This window comes from Silene latifolia, chromosome Y, assembly GCF_048544455.1.
Source record: "Silene latifolia isolate original U9 population chromosome Y, ASM4854445v1, whole genome shotgun sequence".
NCBI classification, from domain to species: domain Eukaryota; kingdom Viridiplantae; phylum Streptophyta; class Magnoliopsida; order Caryophyllales; family Caryophyllaceae; genus Silene; species Silene latifolia.
Window position 1 is genome coordinate 42,081,446 of NC_133538.1, and position 17,080 is coordinate 42,098,525.

The 17,080-nt window shown below is 39.2% G+C and overlaps 1 protein-coding gene across 3 annotated transcripts; it reads right to left on the reverse strand.

Annotated features, from left to right (window-relative positions):
• Positions 1 to 4,441: 4,441 nt before the first annotated feature.
• LOC141634518 (putative alpha,alpha-trehalose-phosphate synthase [UDP-forming] 7) lies at positions 4,442 to 15,240 on the reverse strand. Of its 3 annotated transcripts, none has more exons than XM_074446662.1 (4): positions 14,438 to 15,240; positions 9,969 to 12,170; positions 9,386 to 9,659; positions 4,442 to 5,175 (listed from the first exon to the last, which is right to left on the reverse strand). In XM_074446662.1, exons 2-4 carry the CDS (start codon positions 11,951 to 11,953, stop codon positions 4,843 to 4,845), a joined length of 2,592 nt encoding a protein of 863 aa, XP_074302763.1. In that variant the 5' UTR covers positions 11,954 to 12,170; positions 14,438 to 15,240; the 3' UTR covers positions 4,442 to 4,842. The 3 variants fall into 3 exon arrangements, with proteins under 3 accessions (XP_074302763.1, XP_074302761.1, XP_074302762.1); XM_074446660.1 differs by lacking the exon at positions 14,438 to 15,240 and adding an exon at positions 13,490 to 13,911; XM_074446661.1 differs by lacking the exon at positions 14,438 to 15,240 and adding an exon at positions 13,143 to 13,754.
• Positions 15,241 to 17,080: the final 1,840 nt, after the last annotated feature.

The window sequence follows — 17,080 nt, forward strand, 5'->3', positions numbered from 1 at the left end:
GACTCCAACCTCTTGGTAGGACGACGATAATAATACGGTCCTAGTCTAAACCTGGATCCAGACTCTCGGGATGGGCGTCACCCGATTCGACAAACGATATAGCAATCATATCCAAGACTCGAAACATGGCACGCACTCGTATCCAAAGGTCGAGTAACCTCTAATCGGAAACATGACTCACACTCGTGACCAAAGGTCCGAAAGGGAAAACGTAACCCAATCCGGAAACATTGCTCACACTCGTGACCAAAGGTCCGAAGAAAGGCGGGAGGATACCCTAGTTTGGAAACATGACTCACACTCGTGACCAAAGGTCCGAAAGGGAGAATATAACCCCATACGGAAACATGGCTCACACTCTTGACCAAAGGTCCAAAAGGGTAAAATAAGAAATGTCAAGTCGTCACACAATGTAAACCGTCACACTCGGGTCACAAATACGAGTAACAATGATTATATAAACGTGACGTAAACAATTCATTTGGAGCATGTATAAGTACGAGAGTATAACAAATATCAGGTGCTCCTATGATAAAAGAGTGTCAATACACCATACACAAGCATTAGAAACAAGTTTAAGATGCATACCCAATAAGAAACATAAAACCCAATCTATAACAACAAGTTTAATACTCTACTACAATAAGGGTCAACTTCAAACGGTAATAACTTGAGTTATAAACATGATAATGAGGTGAAATCAGTTGGAGGTGATAGCTTATCCTCTTACGGTTCTAACGGTAGGTCATAAGCCTCAAACAAACAAGTAACGAAGAAGTTATGGCCATTTTACGAAAACTGGTCCAAGCTGTGGCGCAGCCTGCGCCTAGGTGCGCGCACCTGCGCAAATCACTGATTTGCACGACACAACAAATTCATCTTCATCCCCAAATCATTTTTTTATCATGCCATTGCCATCTCAATTGCACCATATATTACCCAAGTAACTTTATACAAGTATTAAGGGTGAAATCAAAGCATAAAAGAGGGATTAAAACACAAGATTCAATTCAAATTCAAACAATTCCAAACTAACAATTTCATGACATAATTAAACACAATTACTAAGCATGAATAAGACGGTTTCTTTATTAATTCATCCATGTAAACACTCATGTAACCCAAAATATTGGAAATTTCTTCAACCAACCATGAGATGGTTTTTCACACAAACTCATTCAACAACAAACATGTGAAACAAGAAAAGATTCAATCTTTAACATACATATGGACAAACTACAACATATAAACACACAAATTTGACATAATGTCGAGTAACCCATCACCGTTACCTTTTGCACTTAAATCCGCAATAAACTCGTCTACCTTTCAAGAATCCACTTCCGGGTTAACTAATCTTTCTCCTAAACATAAGAAAACACAAATTAAGACTAAGAATCGAAATTAGGAAAAAGGGTACCATGTATAAATGGCTCGACAGCCCTATATAAGGAGGAAAGTCGGTTCCTTTCTTACCTAGAAAGATGGAGGGCGATGAGAAGAAGAGATAGACGCGAAAAACACTTGATTCGGATAAGAATTGAGCAAGTTATGAAGTTTTTGAAGTTTGTAAGAGAAAGGTGTAACAATGGTGGTGGTGGTTGAAGATGAGTGCTGAGAAATTGAGGAGGGAGGTGTAGTTAGGGTTCCCTTCATGATTTTTATGAGGAGGAAAGAGTAGTATGTGAGCCCAATAGTCATACTAGGTCCAACATGCAAAATTGAGTCGATATACACTAAAAATTTACGTCTCAAGCCCACTACGACTCAGGATGGAAAATATTATTATTATTATTATTATTATTATTATTATTATTATTATTATTATTATTATTATCCGACCAAAATATTTATTTTTATATAACTTAAGATTTAGAAATATAATATTTATAAAAATCATGTTTAATAATGAAATTAATTTAAATTAAATAATTTAAAATATAAATAAGACAGTAGATGGTTAATTAAATTATAAATGTCAAAATAGAAAATTCGCGGGTGTTACATATACTGCCTCTCATCCACTCCAAAGGTAACATGGACCCATTTTTCCTCTCACGAAAAGTGGTGGATCCATGTTAGCTTTAGAGTGGATGGAAGAGAGTATTATGTAGGATGAGCCCTTTTAAAAAGGGGGAGCAGTTACTTTCTGAAGATATTTATACATAAGCACTAAAATGAACAAGATTCGGTTCAATTGTAGGTATTTGTTCAACATTTAAAATTTAAGATGTTCTTAGCAATTAGCATTGACAATTCACAATTTAATGTCAATATTTATTTTCAGCATATTTTATATGTAAGGGAAGTTATTTAATTGTGACTTTCTCCGGCTCCAAAAAGCTTATTATACTTTTATTCTTTTGTGTGAAAAATATTAATCAAACGTAAACAATCATTTGAGTTACACTACATATTTCCTCCGTCTTATCCATTTGTTTACCTTTTTTATTCTTTATGAGACGTATTTTTATCAAAGGTAAACTAATGATTGGGCAGGACTGCAGAAGGGAGTAGTTACTTTCTAACTCATCCATCAAGATAATTTTTATTCGGAGTTGTACCTCATTTATCTTTTGTTAAATCTTTAACACATACCCGTGCAACTTTGCACGGGTGTTAAACTAGTTATGGAATAAAAATAAGACCTATATTTAGGTAAGACTAGCCAATAGCATAAGTTCAATAAAAATTACTTAATAAAATATGAAATAATACTTTTATTTTAATAACCTAATATTTTAAATTAGTTAATATGTTAGTTTTATATTAGTTTTCATTATAAAGTATAAAGTTATCAAAATAAATCAAAAGCTTAATATCTCAATGTTTTGCTTGGACTTTTCTCCTATTGGATCAGTCTTATGATATAAGACTGTTTATAGTAGAGTTGCTGATAATAGTATCATTTTTGTTTAAAAAAATACCGTAAATCTACGTTCGGAAAATTTACAAGGTGCTCCTACATTTTATATTTTGCACTAAATACCCAATCATTTGATCCGGAAAACTTTAAAAGACCATAACTCGTGTTTAGGAGTTCAAAAACTGACAATTTTTTTTTTCAAATTGACCACCTTTGCGAAAATTACGAATTGAAAAAAAAAACGTAATTTATTTTCGCAGTACGCATTTTACTCATTTCAGTACATTTTTCCCCAAAATTTCCATTTGTATACCCCTACTTAAAAACCCCCAACAATTAAGTTCTCTCAAATATCTGTCAATACTCCTCTCTAATCGATCGCCCTTTTCAAGAAGGGAGCAAAAATCAGTAATAGAACATGCTTTTAATCATCTTTTTACTTCTTAATTAAGATTTACTCCTTTTTCTGTAATTTTGTATAAGTAATCCGTATAGTTTTTTGAGGGTTTCAATTTTGTAAGGATTTGGACCTTTGGGTGGTTAATCAGTCAGCATAGAAGTGTGAAATGATCGATTTGAAAAAAAATAGCCGCTTTCTGAACTCGTAAACATGAGTTATAACCTCTTAAAGTTTTCCGGATTAAAAATTTGGGTATTTCGTACAAAATGACAAGTCTCAGGGATACCGTGTGAACTTTTCGTTGTTTTTAAATAACAATTTAATGACATGAGGATGAAATGGGAAAAAAATTTGCAAAAACGGATCAACGTAGGATTGGTTGTTGCACAAACGGGGCGCCAACTCAAGAGAGAGGTGACCGTGTGATTTGTAACTTGTTAAGAGAGACGAAATGAGTCAATGGTAAAATTCATATTATTAAAAGGAAAAAAATACATACATCCAAAATTAGTAACCTCAATTAACTGTAGGCGTTGATTGATTTTATACCTATAGTAGCTCTAGCTCGTACCCAGTGAACTCCACAGTTTAGCGTTATTAGGAAACTCCACAGGGTCTGCAATCTGCACACAGTCTTACCGTTCTGATCACAGGCAACATTTTTAACTGCCAAAGCCAACGATATTTATTCATTATTAAACTGACTCAATGTGAAGTGACTAACCGAGTCATTATCAGCAGTCATTCCAAGTGGACTACGATATAATCGTACAAGCTGGGTTGAGACACGTTGGGTTACATCAGTTATTGGTTTAGCTCAAGATTGGTCACCAAATTATCTAGCTGATTGAGCTCCTCAAGTCTGATCAGCTTTTGACAACTCTAGCCTTTTTCAGTGTCGAAAGAACAAGGGATTTAGCTTCACAGACAAACTACCAAATACTAGTTAATCCGTCAACATGCGCAACACAACGCTATTTAGTATATACAATCAAAGTGAGCAAACTACAGAACCGGGGCAACACCGAAAACACCAACTCACCACGCAGACTTTTTAAGTGGGAGTCCCCACGCAGCATCATTATACGCAGCATTCTTTTGCATGTAGAATCATTAACCCAAAATTCACTGTCTTGAAATGTTACTCACCAATGTCTACGGTTTACCAACAAGAATTCAACAACGGAAAAAATAACTAATTTAGAAAACAATACTAAAGTTCTCTAACACATCTATACCAAATTTCAACAAGTCCTTATTACCAGATTTCTGTTCTGCAGTCAATTACCCACCAGGTAGCAAGTCCAAAAAAGCTCCAAATATTGACACCAATATTTTCAGCATAATTGGATAAATGGCAAAGCCTGGTGATTTTCTATGTACAATTGAGGCGGCCAAGTCTCCCACTTATCAATGATCGCCTTTTTCAAATTGGAAACAAATATTCTCATGTTGGCATTTGTCTCTATAAACACCACGGGCTCTCAGTTCAATGCCTTGTGGCCTGAAAGACTTGGAAAGCTTTTTTGAAAGTCAGGCAACTCGAGTTCAGCCATAACAAATAGTGACGAAGACATCAAGATGGGCTTGGGGTTCCTGACCCAATGTCGATAGACCCAATATCGATGGACGGAGAAGGGTCTGAAACTTCGGCAAGGGCATCGAGCATATTCACGACTTCAAGAGTGTCATCCAAGTAGTATTTTGCTTTGCTCGGCTTTTGTCCAACAGTACAGGCAAAAACTGAAGTATTTGAGGATAGGATACCATTGTTAATAGCACCCCCAATGAACTCGAACATGTCTTCGTCGGATCTGTCATCACCGACACATAGTACAAAGTCAGCCTGCTTTCCAATCTCCTCCATTCGGTTGAATATCTTCTCTGCTACTAGACCTTTACTCACTCCCTGAATTACATATAAAACAGACAAAAACGGAATTTAGAAGACGCAGAGACAGAAAATTCAGAAACAATTAAAAAAAAAGCATTCTTGTTATGGTTACTAAACAATTTTGATAAGCGATTCATGAGCCCATTCTTATGAAAACAAAAGCTATGGTTTATGAATACACTTTTAACGTTTCTAAAAAAGATTTCAGATTAAAATATAGGATGGACCAGGAATTTCGGGGTAATTTACCAAAATAGTCAAAAACAATGCTCAAGAATCACAATTATTAAAATGGATCATATAAACATACAAACATACGTAGGACAAATTTTTATTTTTGAACCTATTCTAGAAGTACAAATGTTCAAATCTATCATCTAACAGCTCTCTTAGGACCACCCCATGTTTCATCAACCTCAGAGATTGGTCAGATCAGATCAGCTATTAGTAGCATTGTGTGACGATCCGCACATTTGAACCCTTAGATTTATTTATACTTATGTAATTTCATTTCCCTTGTACATTTGTAGTAAGTATTTTCTTAGTAGTTTTAGAATAGGTTTCCATAAATAGGTATATCGCTATTCCGAACTAAACTCAGAAATTCAATGTTTCCTCGCTACCAGACCAAACTATCAAATTTGCCTCTTTGAGAGGTGCTAGTCAATGAAAAACCGCTTCTCATCCAAAAGCTTGTTGTTGCTTGTTGCTTGCTTTCAATAATCGTATTGCTTACTTTTATTGCTTTCGTGTACTTGACTTGATAATCGTGACTAGGATTCCCGACACACACCCCCGAGACCCGAGTATCGTGCTAGTGGGCGATGCCTCACTAGTACGAAGATCCTTGTCGCTTGCATCTTGCCTTGAGACGGGCCAGGGTGCGCGCCACGGTCCGGCAAAAGTAGCGGACCGTGACATTTGGTATCGAGCCCTGGTCTTGACGGGTTTACGCACGCCGCATTTGTTCATCGAGATCGAGAAAATGGGCGAAAGAATCGAGGACCGAGTGGATGCCTTAGAGGACGCAATCGACGTCAAGCTTCCCAAACTCGAGGACATCGTTATGCGGATGGCTTCGAGCCTCGAGGAGTTGCAAAAGACGGTTTGTGACCTTGAGACGAAGGTGGACGGATGGACACCCGCATCCAAGTGATCGGTGGTGCGATCCCGACGATCGGGAGGAAGAGATCAATTATCCGCATCGAAAGGTCGAGATGCTAGAGAACACTGCGCCACGCTCGTGAAAGCGGTGGCCAATGACGGAAATCGGGGGAGCCATAAGGTGAAGGCACCTCCACCTCGTGCCTACGATGGGGCGAGGGATTCGAAAGCGGTCGATAACTTTATCTTCGATATGGAGCAATACTTCCGAGTAAGTGGGCTCGACGAAGACGCGGAAGTTGTCACGGCAAGCATGTATCTAGTCGACGATGCCAAGATGTGGTGGAGGGCTAGGTACAAGGAAATCGATGCGGGCACGATTACGGTGACATTGTGGGCCGACTTCAAGAGGATCTTGAAGGATCACTTCTACCCCGAGAACACGGAGTTTGTTGCTCGGAAGAAGTTGAAGGAAATCAAGCACACCAAATCAATTCGGAATATGTGAGGGAATTCTCAGCGTGCATGCTCGAGATTAGCGAAATGTCCGAGACGGATAGGACATTCGAGTTCATTGACGGGTTGAAGAGGTGGGCACAACAAGAGGTCATGAGGCAGAATCCCAAAACTCTGTCTTCGGCCATATCGGTTGCGGAGCGCCTACTCGACTTTCACGGAGAGCGAGAGGCACCAAGAGTTGTGGCACCAACGGGGAATACTGGTGTGTCACAAAGTGGGTACAATGGACAAAGGCCACAAAACAGCGCCATTTCAGTTGGGAAATGCGGTTCCCGCTCACAAGGAAGTCAAGCCCAATCGGCGAGCACTACAAACTCGCCCTCAAGCTCGTCTTCGAAGGCGGGAAACTCTACTGCTTCCACAACGAAGAGACCGTTCGCGTGTTTTGTGTGCAAGGGTCCTCACAAGATGGCCGATTGTCCGAACAAGGCGGAATTCAATGCCATGTTCAAGCAGATGCCGAAAGGGGCTCAAGAACGTCTTGATGGGGCGTTGGCCGACTATCACCAAGAGTGCAACGAAGCCTCAAGTGATGGGGAAGACCAACCACGGATGGGCTCACTTCAAAGGATCAGCGCGATGGGGAAGTACGAAGATTCCTCCGCCAAGAAATCCAACGGGCTCATGTACGTGGACTTGATGGTGAATGGGAAGCAAGCACGAGTCGGATCGACTCGGGTGCCTCCCATAACTTTGTGACGAAAGAGGAAGCGGATCGGTTGGGGCTAGTTCTCGCGGATGCTAACAAACCGCCTGAAGCCGATCCAACGGGAAAATGAGACGCGTCCAAGGAGTGGCTAAGAAGGTCGCGGTCCAAGTGGGTGAGTGGGCGGGGAGCTCGACTTCACCACCGTTCATTTGGATGACTTCAAGTTAATACTCGGGATGCGCTTCTTTCGGAAAGCATTGGTGGTATTGAAACCGAGTGACGGATCAATGCTACTAATGGGGTCTATCGTAGTGAAGACGGTAGACAGCGACGAAGACAAGGGGCAACATCGAATTTCGGCTATGAGGGTGATACCGACGCCGAAACAAGGGATGCGACTTGGGAATGCCTAAAGGTTCGGTGGAGCCGAGGGCGAACAAGACCCGTGCTAACTACGCCGCTAAGTGGCCTGGGGACGAAAGGAGAGTCTACCTCCTCACCGAGGAGTAGACAATGAGGGCCGAAATGCCCAAAGAAATAGGCCTCGTACCATCAGGGGCCGCGTCGATATCTTTGAATCGACGTCCTGGTTTGGCTCATGTCGACCGACCCAAGAGAAAAGGCCTCGTACCATCAGGGGGCCGCGCCGAAATGCCGATTCGGCGTCTGGAGAACTCACTTACCCTTGAATGCGCAGTGCAAGTGGTGATGGACAAGGTGAAGGTGCGATGGAGCAAGCACCTTGAACGATCTCGTAAAATTTCCGCTCGAGCAACGAGGACTTGGACTTTCCAGAGGCGAGTGATAAACTTGGAGGACATGATGTTCGGGAGTCTCGCCGTCAAGGAAATGCACTCTATTCTTGAAGGGACGATGAATCCGATCATGGTGTGGACCGAGAAGTATCTACAAGCCGGACTCAAGAGAAAGTCAAACCACAATGCAGCATGGACGGCCACAGCTCACCGAGGATGTCTCACTGAAGCGCCGTTCGAGATTTTTGTGTTGCCGAGGGCGGCAACAGATTAGGTGGGGGAGAGTGTGACGATCCGCACACTTGAACCCTTAGATTTATTTATACTTATGTAATTTCATTTTCCTTGTACATTTGTAGTAAGTATTTTCTTAGTAGTTTTAGAATAGGTTTCCATAAATAGGTATATCGCTATTCGAACTAAACTTGTAAATTCAATGTTTCCGCTACCAGACCAAGCTATCAAATTTGCCTCTTTGAGAGGTGCTAGTCAATGAAAAACCGCTTCTCATCCAAAAGCTTGTTGTTGCTTGTTGCTTGCTTTCAATAATCGTATTGCTTACTTTTATTGCTTTCGTGTGCCGGACTTGATAATCGTGACTAGGATTCCCGACACACACCGACCCGAGACCCGAGTATCATGCTAGTGGGCGATCCCTCACTAGTACGAAGATCCTTGTCGCTTGCATCTTGCCTTGAGACGGGCAAGGGTGCGCGCCACGGTCCGACAAAAGTAGCGGACCGTGACACATTGCATATCAAATACTTCTAAAACAGTTTTACATACTTGTGAACCAGTAAGGTGACCTTCCCTAGCCAGTATAAAGCATTATTCAGATTCATTGACATGTTGAATCCACAATGCATACTCCCTTTGACCCACGAAAATTGTTTACATTAATTTTGGGTTCGTATTTTTATGCAAGTATATGAAAGTGGGCTAGGATTTCCTACCTTCCTCTTCCAGCAATCAAAACATGCCTAAAAATAAAAAGTAAACTATTGGCCAAGACTGTCTAAAACTGCAAAAGAAACTATCTGTAGGGAGAGAGGGAGCATAAGATAGGACACCATTAACATCAACTCTTTACCAACAACTGAATAATTCATTACTGCCCATGATGCTGTCATTTGCCATGATGCTGTCATAGAAACTGAATGTAACAGCAGAAAAAAAAAAAAGTATAAACCAGACAAACCTGAGGCTTCACTTCGACGATGTACTGGCCACTTTTCACTGAAACAGGCTCATTGGCTAACACACTTTCTAAATGATCTAACATCTCCTTTGCTTGGCACGAACCAAAACCTGGGTCTGCATCTCTATGATGCCAAACCAAAGCACTCTCTTTTGTTTCGATGTAAGAACCATCTGTTGCTTCTGTATATAGTTTCATCACAGGTTCAGCTATCTGTACCCATCCAAAATCGCAATTTTGACCACAAATTTCCCACTCGCTCTCAGCAGACCATCTGACCAAATATCAAGTTACGTGTATAAGTAAAAGATACAACAAAAATACTCTCCATCCCAATCACATGGCAACACAAAGATAGTTAGCTTTGACCACTATTTTCTCAAAATATACCGTAATTACAACTTTTACATAAGGTGACATGAAAATACTCATTTTGCTAAATCACATGTGACAAATTTGACATTGTACGATCCCATACTTTTTGGAGACACTAATAGCCAAAGTTGATCATCAAACTCAAAAGGGGACAGTGTACTAGGAAGTAGTAGTATAACTAAACAAGTATAGTTAGCATGGTTAGTACCTCATGAAGTATCCATGTTCAGCTGCAATGCCGACCTCCGAGCAAGGTGAAAACCATTTACCTAAGCTATCCCTTCCTCTTCCACTGACAATAAAAACAGTGTTTTTGGGGTCCTCAGAAAGTAAGTGGATAATTCTCATCACCTCTGGACTAGGTGTCTTATTTATGGATGTCTGAGGCATCATGGTTCCGTCATAATCGAGTAGTATGGCTCTACTTTTGGACCTGGAGAATGCAGAGACAATGGCATCGATGGTCAACTTTCTGAAATTAGGATCCAGTGCTACTACCCTAAAACCAAATCCCAAACCAATTCCCCAGCAACGTCGTCTGAAGTGGTCTCTACAGGTCCTCTCCAAATCTTGGAAAAAGCTTCTTGCCCAAAAAGCAACATCATGTGAGCTAACGTATTTATAATGTTTGTCATGCCGCAACTGCTTCTCAGCATCATTCATGGATATAGCCTCATTCATTGCCTCCGCTGTTGCCTCAACGTTCCATGGGTTTATCCGAATAGCACCACTAAGAGAAGGAGAACACCCTATAAATTCTGATACAACCAACATGCTCTTCTTGGGCTTACTAGATGATAAGCCATAGTCGGATTCAGAGACTCCTTGCCTGCATACTATATACTCGTATGGAGTGAGATTCATTCCATCTCTGACAGCAGTGACAACTACACACTCGGCAGCAGTGTAATACGCAACCCTTTCACTCAAAGACAGAGGCCTGTCAATGAAAACTATCGGTTCATAACCAGGGCGCCCAAATGTTTCATTAATTCTCTTACAGCTATCCTGGATTTCAGCTTGAATCTCCTCAAGATCCTTGCCTTTTCCTCTGGCAGGATTTGCAATTTGAATCAAAACTGCTTTTCCCTGCCATTTGGGATGAAGCTTGAGCATTTGTTCCATAGCCAAAAGTTTCAGATTCACACCCTTAAAAATATCCATATCATCCACCCCAAGCAAAACAGTCTTCCCTTCGAATTGTTGTTTAAGCTCCTGCACCCTCCATTCTTTATCAGCAAGCCTCAGAACAGACTCAATCTGCCCCATATGAATTCCCACTGGCATTATCTTTATTCCGACAGTCCTTCCATAGTATTCTAAACCAATATATCCCCTCTTCGATTTATATTCCAGACCCAACATTCGACTACAACAAGAAAGGAAATGACGAGCATAATCAAAGGTATGAAATCCAATAAGATCCGCATTCAACAACGCCTTGAGTATCTCCTCCCTCACAGGCAAAGTCCTGTATATCTCTGAAGAAGGAAATGGGCTATGAAGGAAAAATCCCATCCTTAATTTGATGAATCGCCTCCTCAAGAAAGTTGGTAGCACCATCAAATGGTAATCATGAATCCAGACATAATCATCCTCAGGATTTATCACTTCAATCACCCTCTGGGAGAATATCTTATTGGCAGCCACATAAGCTTCCCATAAAGAGCGGTCAAATCGAGTACCATGGCTAGCTGAATAGGGTAACATATAATGAAAAAGGGGCCATAGATGATGCTTGCAGAAGCCATGATAGAATTTCGTATGAATATCATTAGGCAGGAAAGCAGGGACACATTTAAACTTCTCCAGCAAGATCTGTGATACATCATCTTGTTCATCCAAATCTACTTCCACATTCAAAGATCCAACATAGATAACCTCCATGTCCTCAGGCAACCCATGCTTCACATGCAAAAGCAACGAGTCCTCATCCCAACTAAAACTCCAACCCCTATTATCTGGCCTTCTCTTTGCTCTTACTGGGAGTTGATTAGATACCATGATTATACGATCCTGTATAATTGATGATGGCACATCTGATGAAACACTATTAGCTTGATCATCATCAAGCTCGGATATCACTCCCCGCAACAATGTCATCACTCTTGGGAGCCGTTTTTTCTCCCGTCCCATCACTGGGAAGTTACCCGATGCTAAATCTAATAGATTGGTATAAGATCTGGACATCATCTTGTCAAGCTTCTTTCTCTTCTCAACCAATAACTGTTGTTTCGTCCTCCCAAAAACGCTCAATGCACAAATTAACTAGACCAATGTTTATTCTCTTACACACCACTATACTCTCATTATTCACCTCCGAATTTCTTAGCCATGTGACATGAGGATAGATAAAGCAAATGTCCTGCCTGAATGCATACACCTTATGTTCTCAAACGCAGAATAGTTCCTAAAAATAATCACAAAAGAATAAGTTCTCTAATCAAAGAGAGATAAATCAAAGTGAAGATGCTACAGTAAGGGGTGTAAGCTTATGAAAAAGCCAAGTAAAAGAGAATTTAATAGCATGTCAAAAACAAACAGCGCCTAAAAACGAAATAAAGATCTAGTCCAAATCAGAACCCCACTTAATTCTCAAACAACATCCTTTTCCTTGCTATATACAGCTTCACTGACAAATATGAACAGCCTCATGTTTGTCTTTCAATTACCACTAATTGACAAACATGACTGACAAACATGACTGGTGATGACTCACGCAAGACCCAACGAAAAACCAGGTAAGTATATTACCTATGATCCCACACTCAAATGTATAAGGAATGAAAGAAGAAGAAATACAGTTAGCAGCTAACCCATGAGAGCCATGGTACAAAAATATGGTACGGACCATGGTTGCTTATTGCTTTAACACACAATATAGCGATATAGGGAAGTCACTGATTAAAAGTAACAGGCACAATGGAAGTGGCCAAAATCTCATTAACTTATACCAAACCCCAATTGTGGTTCGAGCAACTCTTACTACTTACATTCCAAATTTAAAGCTAATATCACACTATCCCCAATTCACAGGTCTGCAACATTAACATTGTGGTACTGCACAATTATTGAGATACGCGAATTGCATGTGCATTTTTCCTCTACTACCCCTGCAAGTAGAGCAACTAACAAACACCTCCCCACTTTCTCTCTCTCCCTAGGTTACCTCTATCTTAAAATAGAAATGTTGCAAACCCATATCCAGTTGATGAATGAGCATGGTGATTAAAGATTCGGACGTACACCGAGTCTGCTCCCTAACTAATTCTACTTCATTAAGTTCAATACTTACTCAATCATTTAGTTTACCTTTGATTAAAATACCGTCACTAAGAATAAAAAAAAGGAAAGAAATGAGTGGGACGGAGGGAGTACTTACTGTTTTCGGCCGAATTAATTCCAATAACAATAGCAATGAATATCCTCAGCTACCCGCACACATTAAAACACTCCACCTACTCATTTCAGCTCATTTAATCCCCTCATTCGCCCGATTTATTCCGTAAACTAAACACACGAAAATCGCTACACTACCTCTGGCACTCAAAACACTGTTTTCCAACTCTATAACCTATACTTTACTACCTCCGTCTCAATCAGTTATTTACGATAGAAAAAATCAAACATGAAAACAGCAGGAAATTCATGGTAATAAATACTCGTATTTAAATAAACAATCTGAGAAAAACTAAAGAGAAAATAAAATCGATAAATAAGGATGCTGACCTTGAGATACGATTGATTAGAGGATGAAATAATAAATTCGAAAAATAGAAGGATTGAATAGATGGATGGATAGATAGATCTAGGGTTAGGGTAAAGTGGAGGAGGTAGTGTTATTAGTTGATAAAAGGGGGATTAAAATTGGGGAAATGATTAAAAAAAGAGGATTAAGGAAGGTGGTGGAGTTGTTTAAGTATATGTAATTATGTATATATATATATATTTGGTGAGAGAGTGAGAGAGAGGAGACAAAAGTTGGACAAATGTTGAGGAAAAAAAAGAGGATAAGGTTTTGGGAAGCTTTGATTTGCTTCATTGCGATGTCCAGCTGGCATTATAGGGCTGATTTACTCTGTGGTTGTATTTCACTCACGCTCTTATTTTTTATTTTTGTGGGGTTTCGACTTTTGGAGTTGTGTTATCCTACGAGTCCACCTTTGCCTTGTTTTGTTTCTAAGGGAAAAATATTAGGAATAATTGATAATAATCCGACATTTAACTCATCTTTCAATAATGATCTTACTTTTCAATAATCCGAAAATAAAATCAAATGGGTTTGGTGGAGAAAAAGGAACATACATCGGATGTACTACTTCCAACTTTTTTGTTTTTTGAGCATATATGTATTTTTTTTGAGCTTATTCCTCAAACTTTATTTGTTTTTGAGCATATATGTGTATTTTTTGAGCATATTAAACTTTATAAGTTAGATTTTAATATTTTTTCCGTCAAAACTCAAATTTAACTAAAGTTATAGTAATATTTTTGAGTTTTATTGTAATTTTTTAGAGCATAATGTTTAAATGAATAAACTCATAAACTTCATAGTAAAACTCATAAACTTTAAAATAAAACTCAAAAACTTTATTAGAATGCTCATAAACTATAGAATTGGAGGTAATACATCAGATGTATAATCCTCTTACTGGGTTTGGTGTGGTGGTTGCTCACCTGCCTATGGGAATGGAGCAAACTCTTTGGCCAGTCGTTTACCTCTTCGTGAGAGCACCCGCGGCGAGGGGATTATACACAATAATCTCACCTTTTAGCTCCCTCTTCTAAATATTCTAATCTCTTCTTATCACACTATATTTTAACCAACTTCGTGAAACGGCATAAAAAAATACTCTAAACAAAATGGCCTCTCCAAGTCTCCATGTGGGTTGATGTCGTGGTGGGAGCCTCGGTGTTCTTTGTCACCGTGGTGCGTCGAACTCCGGGTTGTTGCAACTGAGCTCGCCGGAGGAGGAGCGTGATGGTCGATTGGAGATTTGGAGGTCGAACTGGGTAAAGGAGCTCGGTGGTCGTGGGCTCGAATGGCCGTCGCACTCAGTTAATGCTCCGTTGGGTCGCCGTGTATCAGAGGAGGAGGAGGCCTGGTCGAGCCAACAGGTGATGGTCGAATTGAGGTTGATTAGGTGGTGAAATGAGGTGAATTTAATGGGCACAATAGTGGAGACGGAGCAACGGAGCTGGTGTGGTACTTCGGTGATTACAGTGGTGTGAATTGGTGAAAATGGTGGTTGGTTGATGAGTTCAAATTTGGTGAAGTGATGGGTATTGGGTGGTGAATTGGTGAAAATGGTGACTAGTGTGCGGTATTATGGTGTGTGTTGGGTTGATTGGTGACGGTGAGGCAGTGAGCCATGAATTGTCGAAGGTAAGGGAAAACAATCAACACAAATGAATTCATTTTGGGACATATTACAATCAAACATGTACTCCGTATTCAACATCTACAATAATATTATGGTGGATGATGATGATTGTTTTACTCCATTATGAGTTGTATTAGATAAAACTAGTAGCCTGTGAACTTAGTTTAGTTGGGGAAACTATATATCTTCAAGTATATGTTTATAAACGTTTTGTTTTAAAAGATTAAAAGTGAAATAAAAAGGGTTAGAATGAAGTAAGAAAGTTAAAACATAAATTTGAAGGCACCACATTAATCAATATATATCTATCTATCTATATTATTAAAGGAAGTTTTTTTCGAGCGACTACAGAGTCTCCAACATTAATAATATACTTACAAGTAATAAATAAATAAATTAATATTACAATGATAAATCCATCAAGAATTCCATCGCAGATAGAAGATTAGCAGCAATCAAGTTCATGCCAACATCAAACCTTCTAACCTATATAAATCATAAATTTTAGTTGCAACTTGCCAACATCAATGTTCAATGTTTTCTTAGTTTATGCTAGATATAACATACGTAGTATAGTATAATTGATTGTTTTTCATCAATTTTAGTGTGTGGTTTGTTATTAACCTCCAATTTCCAAACTAATTGATTATTTTGTTTTATTTGCAGGACATGAGAGTCTATAAATGAAGATATATGTGTTACCATTGTGCACAAAAGATAAAATTTTTTGTGGTCGTTGATGAGCTCCTATTTCTACTACTTTTTGGCACCATTTTGAGCTCATTTGGTAGCACTTGGTGACGGTTTTTGACGATTATTTAGCCAATTCCATGTGCTTCACCATTTAGCATGATTTCAAGTGAAGATTAAGAAGCCAAGAGATCGAAAGAAGTGTCCAAGGAAGAGCCAAGAACAAGCTTGAAGAAATACCACGAGAAAGCCTTCCAAAGGATCAAAAGAAGAACGAAAGAAAGACGCACTCCAGGACCAAACTCGCACCGTGCGAGTTTCAGACACCGAACTCGCACGGTCGAAAATTCCGGTTTCATGGTGATTTGTATTACGGGTCTTCCCTTTGTTCAGCCCATAATTATTAGGTTACGGTAGACTATAAATAGGATGTTTGCAAGTAGGTTAAGCATCTTTTGTTCACTTTAATTAATCAAGTTGTAATTTGGGAATATTTTCATCTTTTGAATTGGGTTTAGATCTAATCATGGAGAACTAATCTCCCTTTCTTAATCTGACTCAAAGGCTTAATCTTTGGTTGTAAGACTCCCTAATCTTTCCTTAATTATTATTATTGTTCTTAATCTCTTGTGTTTAATTGCTTAATTTTGGAATCCTTGTTAGATTATTGTGATTAAGTGTGATTTCCTTGTTACATAATCTTTCCAAGTTCCTTAATTTATTGTTGTTGGGTTTATTAAGTGTGATTTCCTTGTAATCCCATGTTGCAACAACTTGTTATTAGACTAATGAATGTGATTTCTTCTTGGTTTAATTAAAATTAGAGAGATTAAGTTGTGATTGCTCATTAATTGTGATTTCATTGTGAGTAATTCCACCTATTAGATTCCTATTGCTTCATCTTCTTGTTAATGAATCTATTTGTGTGATTTCCACTAGAGGAAATGATAAGTTGGGTCAATTATTAAGTGTGATTTCCTTGTGATTGACTTCTAATTAAGGGAATTTGGAGATTTAATCTCACTAATAGGACAATAATATTGATTAGAAGGATTGATTGAGGGGTTTTGTCAACTAAAGTGCCAAAATTTGGGTCGGGTTAAGTCTCTCTTAATATTGATTAATTTCCTTCTTTAAATTCTTGATTGATTTCTTGCCTTGCACTCTTGTTTGAATTTGTCTTGCTCTTGTTACAATTAAAACCAAACCAACCCCCCCCCCCCCCCCCCCCCTTTTACATAATTGT